Raw genomic sequence first — 6000 nt, 5'->3', positions numbered from 1 at the left:
GAAACTGCACGGGAGTTCCAACAAATATTAAAAAAGTAAAATAAACAAGTTGATCACCCCTGTACCATTAAAAGTTGTGAGTTCAGTCATTAAACTGGAATTAAAGTTTCACAAGCACCAACAATAAACAAAAATTTGGAATGTCGTGGAGATGTATTTCACAAAAGATACGGTGAGATGTGAGGATGATCGAAGTTTTATATGTGGATAACACCTTTTCAATATGAAATTCGTTTTCAGTATACCGATTCAGTGATTTACCTTCATCCACCCTACGAGGGTGTAAACCTCCCCCTTGTTTTTCCGAAGGCATCCCCATAATTCACGACTCCTCTATTCTCAATGCACCCCCCCCCCCCCCCCCCCTACAAATTTAGACACCCTCCCCCCTAATTTCAATTCCTGGAGGAACCGCTGTACCGATTAAAGAATAGGCACTGTTCGAATGTGTTCGCACAAATGACGAATATTAACCCTTACAACCTTTTAAGATTACAACCATTTCTATGATACTTGCCACAAGTTGTCTAAAATTGACAGTCTTGCATTCGATCGACAACATTCTGACATATTGTTCTGCCTGCTCCTTAAAATTATCACAAACCTGCTTTTCTCGCAATGTAGAAATTGTTAGCTTGCTGAACTTGTAGAGCTGACATGTTCTCTTTTCAGCAAAAATTTATTCTATTTATTTTATGTTCCACCTTTGATTGCAAAATATTGTCTTCGCTATTCCTCCAAAAATTCCAAACAAAATTTTGAAAAAGAAAAAAAAAACGTATGTATGCTGCTCACGGCGATATTGATATGAGCAACTTTACACAATTCTTTGACAGGACATATTACATAATTTCATTTGTGCATCTCTGAGATTTTTAGCAAAGTTAGTTACCTAATCTAATGAAATAAAGGTGTCTATAACCAGTAGTTCATGTTGTACTATGATCTCACCACTTCTGGTTGGCCAAGTTGAAGTATAGTTCGTCAGCTCTGAAACCACGCCAAACGTTGGCCAAACGGCACCTAAAATCCCCTTTCCCAAGTGAAGCCGATTTCTGGTGGATTATGCTCCCATTGGCTGGCACGCGTCATCAAGGAACGAGCTCCCATTGGCTCTCGTGCGGCGTAATAAAAAAAAAAGCCACCAGAGAAGCCCTTTCTATGGCGGCGCAGCGCACGCAGCGGCGCGACCGCCAGTAAAAGAAGGAAGCGGTGGCTAAGTGGTGGCGGCAGAGCCAGAGCCCGTCCGGGCAGATTCCAGAGTGGTCGCACGGCCAAGCTCAGCGCGGCCACTTCACGAAAGGGCGCGCTCGGTCGTCCGCCGGCGACACGTGGCCGTCCACGCCAGTACGCCGCAGACGAACTAAGGGAGCGGAAGAACGACATTCACGCTTTCGCATTCACAACTCATAAGAAGTACTTAGGTGTCCTCGGATTTTTTCTTAGTGCCGAATGCTATTTAAATGATTTTTACCTGATAGACACAACAGTCTGTTGCAAGAGTTGTGGTCAAATGACTTAAATCAGCCTACCAAGGAAAGTGTGCCATAAAAATACCAACTTCATAGCCATGTTATAGGTCAATTCCCTGCTAGTTTCCTGTATTTTCCAAGATGACAATACTTGCCCTGTTTTCATATAGAATTGCTGATTTCATTTTAATTTTCGAATAAAAGTTATTATTGGCACTCTTAGAAGAAAGACCATATGCTAATAATAATAGAAGCCTAGATTATTGAACTGTACAGTATAAACAATCTTTTATGTCAACTAAAAAGTTTCTCAAAGTATATGTAAATTTTGAATACTATATAGCACATCTTTTATTCTTTTCATCGTAGAATGTAGCATACTTTTAATTACATATTCTGATTTGGCCGAAGACTTGCCATAAATTGCATTTGCCCTAAATGAGTCTCACAAAAAATCTTGCAAACCAATTAGAGTTTGAACTATTCAGGAAGCAGTTGTTAAAATCATTGATGTAATTGATTGTGTAGAAATGTTAAGCAGATATGAATATGCTTTCAACCAACAAATGAACAGGAAAGTACCTGGAAAAGTGTTGAAACAAAAAGAGTATGAGCAAGCTAAACTTGCGAGGAATAAGGTACTTTGTGGAAGTTTCAATCCGGTCTGAAAGGAATATTCAATTGAAAATAAAATATCAGGTTTCTGACTAGACCTACCTTTTATAAAGTATTACCAAAACCTATGCATCATGTCTCACTTTGCTGTCTCACAATATCTCCAGCAAGACTATAGTCCCATTTTCCCAAAACATATAAATATTACATCATTAGGAAAACATTTGTCAGGAAATCGAAACAATAATATTTCATACAATCCAATCAACTGCTTAAAGGGGCAGTGCAACAATTTTTGTACTTTGCGCAAATACCGCTCAGAATGGATCCCTTACGTTAACGACCTATGAAACACGAATTCGTTTTTCACCCCGCAATTGAAGTCCCAGAAAAAAAATTAAAGAAAACCGAGCAGCGTTCAACCCCTCAACTCTCAGCCAGAACAAGCGGCCACGTGATCTGGAGCCGATTATATGCCACCAATGTTGATCATAGCCACGTGCTGGGGTTGGCAAAGTACAGGACACGCGCTGAGTTCCCGACATTGTTATGGCTTGGCTACAGTCGTCGTTGCAGCGATTGGACACGGGCCACGACCCGAATGCTTCTCGAGCTAGTAATTATCACGAGCCCAAATCGAGTGCTCACGCAATTCTCGGGTCCAATCTATGAACCGCATTCAAATATCATCATTGGGGTGTACTGCAATCCCCACGTTACGTCATCAAATTTTGCAAAGGAGAGATTGAATGAAAATGATCGCTTTTGTCCTTGAAATTACACCGCAACAAAGGAGTTTCTTGGCCAGTGGCGTTGCGTGCGAGCATCCTTGAGTCCCAATAGTGCCAGTAAGCTTGTGTAAAGTGAAAAACATTCCAATTGAATATCGTTGCACCGCTCCTTTAAAGGGGCTGAGAAGCTACTATAGTTGGTAACAGGTTAAGGAAACAGTAGAAGCTCTGCCTCCATCATATGCTCATTGCTTTCCACCGGGCTTTGCCTGAGCGTACAATGAAGTATTGTCAAAGGCAGAGAGCTCGCACTTTAGGCGGAGCACTTACTGGGTTCATAACCCATCACTTACTATAGAGGTTACACTTATCATGGTACAACTGCAACTGCCATCCTCTCTTACCACACAACTCAATCTTAGCTGCATTTGGTCTAACACATGCATAGGCTTTGTGCACAAGCAAACATAGTTTCCTGGGAGCGGGCTTCTACAAGTTGGACTCTTTAAAGGAGTTGAGAACGTCTTGGTAGTCGCCCTCAAGGACACGGTCTAGAAGCAGACAGTCGATCTGCCGGTCGTCTAGCGTGCCTCCGGTCCCTGTACTCAGGAGACTGTCTGTGTCCGAGCCCTCTTCGACGGGCTGCAGCCGTGGAGTGATCATGTCCAGGCACAGGCCCTGAGTAGCTCTTGCCAAGGATGACTCAATGTCCAGCATCACCATTGGGGAGAGATCTTCCAGTGTCGCCAGTGGAACACTCGATGCTCTGCAACAACGTTGTCGCATGTTTTCAACGATCTGAACAACATTTGAGTAAAGACCTGCTTGCCACATTAAATCCTTCGTCCTGACAGCTACCTAAACACGAATGCATAAACTCTGGTGATGCTTTTGTTCTGGAAGTCCCATATATACAAAAACAAATTGAGGGAAAGGAGGAAATGAAAGCATACAGGGAGGTTAGAACGCCAAACTCTGGTAGGAATGATTAGTGGGTAGATGTGAATGTAGCTGCCTTTGTCCCTACTCGCTGTTCTCCATGTTCAAATGCCACATGCAAGCATCCGATGCCGGGTGTTCGCCTTCGAACAGTGAGCAGAGACAAAGCTAGCTTCGCGTTTACCCACTAATTGTTCAGACCGGAGCTTGGTGTTCTAACGACTTTGTGTGCTCTCATCTCCTCCTCCGTTTCAATTTCTACCTCTATAGCTGCCATGGTTTTGTGATACTGTCTATACTCCGTTCAGTCCTAAGATGACAGTGTGCTGGAACAATTGATCACCTGCCTCTCATCAACTCTGACCCTGCTCTCTGCACGTGGGTATGGGCGGGAGTGTGATCATGGGACGATAGACGTACAAGTGGTACAATAAACATGCAGCTTCCACTCCACTGTCAGCTTAGGGAAGGACGGAGTATAGGTAAAATGACATAAATTAATTGATTATATTGATGCTCAATATCAAATAGGAAATTAACATTCCATTGTGCATTCTCTATTCAAATAAAATTAAACCATTTAAACAAGAACAAACTGCAGTAAAGAGCATTGTCAAGATGACAATAGTACCACCATCCTGCCAAATCACATCTGCATCAATTCTACTAAACTGTGCATCTTAGCCAAAGCAAATGTAAGAGACTTTATCAAAATGTGTATGTGCTAACCAGCAGATCCTAAGAGCCCTTCCATATTGTTTTGCTAGTTCAGAGTTTTGAAAAAAAAATCATTACTCCACACGTTAAACTGGGGAAGTTCCTAAAGCTTTTATACCCTTTCCACAGCGCTCTGAAAGGCTCTCTTCAGGAGAGAATTGAATGCACTCGTGTCACTGCTCACTCAAAAGCACTTTACAGGGCTATACACACACTTCCATGTCTTTTCTAGAGATTTAGGTAACTTGCAAGAATGACCAAAAAGGCCTAAAGACCAGTGCATAACACACGCTGTCCCTTTTCTCACTTCTCTTTCTCACACATCCTCTCTGTTCCTCACCCTTCTCAGTAGAGAATAGGCAGAGTCACGATCCCCCTTCTTAGTCCTTCATTTCCTTCTCTTTTTTCCTACACAGCCCAGGAAAGGTGAAACTAGATTATCCCCTGCCTCACAAAAACTCATAGTTCTACGCAAGCTTTAAAATAAAAAAAAAATATGACCGGCAAAAGTTGGCCCTAAGAAAAGTTAATTTCACTTAACCCGTGTCCATGTTACGGAAAGATTGAGAGTTTCGTACGAGGGTAAGGCAGACTCGTCCGTTTGGGGATGTTTGTCGCGAGAAGGGTCGTGGTCGCTCGAAGCTTCTGGAAACATGCGGTCCACGACGTTGGCTACAAGCTGCTTCAGAGGAGGCACTGCAGACACTGCGGTCACCCGGTCATTTGCGAGAGGAGTTGAGGATGCTTTCGGTTCTGGAACCTTGGCCTGCCTTGCAGTGAAAACCCGGTCCACCAACGAGGAGACCAGGCCCCGAAGTGGTTCCGTGGTGCGGTGGTATAAAGCTGCTGTTCCACGTTCCTCCTGCATTGATGAAACAAGCCATTGGCAGGAGCTACCAAAACAGTTTTAGAAGAGCACCGTGTTTAAAGATTCAGCTCTAGTTTAAGAAATGCGTAAATCATTAAGCAATTGCAGGGACACTGACTGGGTATTTATGCTTGCTAAGGTTTTTATTTGTACATGACATTTGAGCGCCCAACTACCCACAAGACATTTTGCGGCTCAAAATTCGTTTTCTTTCCATCCAACAACTACCGATCAAGAACTGGCCAGTTTGAGTCGCGCTCACTCTCTTCTCTGTGGTCACGTGCCATTTTCTATGGTTTAAACACACACACGAAATATAATCAAATTCGTGGGTCATTGAAGGCACACACTCAATATTAAAAATAGAAAAATATATAAAGCCCATTTTTTTTGTGGCTTCTAAAATGCTGATAATATGTTGCTTGAAAAAAATAAGTTGCACAGACTACAGGAAGTGCTTTGTGCATTCTCTGCACAATTCTCAACATGGCGTCGTACATGGGCTGGACAAAGCGAACTAAGCGATGGCTGTGGACAACGAAGTGGGACCTCCACTTCAGAGCTGTTGTTTGCGATTCAGGCGAATTTGTCTAGCTTCACAAGATAAATTTTTAGCGATCAAAACAATTAGGATTTACTGTGTACGACACATCTGACC

General features: G+C 42.8%; 1 protein-coding gene across 2 annotated transcripts in view; it reads right to left on the bottom strand.

The window, feature by feature from the left end:
• Positions 1 to 1792: 1792 nt before the first annotated feature.
• LOC8032110 (SH3 domain-binding protein 5-like) overlaps positions 1793 to 6000 on the bottom strand; it is a 50732-nt gene continuing 46524 nt past the window's right edge. For both annotated transcript variants that reach the window (XM_029980657.4, XM_042290464.1), the window contains 2 exons: positions 5053 to 5336; positions 1793 to 3584 (listed from right to left, as the gene is read on the bottom strand). In XM_029980657.4, the coding sequence (XP_029836517.3) occupies positions 3308 to 3584; positions 5053 to 5336 (561 nt within the window). In that variant the 3' untranslated portion in view covers positions 1793 to 3307. The remainder of the gene's footprint in view (positions 3585 to 5052; positions 5337 to 6000) is intronic.

The sequence above is a fragment of the Ixodes scapularis genome, unplaced genomic scaffold (assembly GCF_016920785.2).
Source record: "Ixodes scapularis isolate PalLabHiFi unplaced genomic scaffold, ASM1692078v2 PGA_scaffold0__279_contigs__length_252992795, whole genome shotgun sequence".
Taxonomy (NCBI): Eukaryota; Metazoa; Arthropoda; class Arachnida; order Ixodida; family Ixodidae; genus Ixodes; species Ixodes scapularis.
This window is presented reverse-complemented; position numbering and strand designations above follow the sequence as displayed.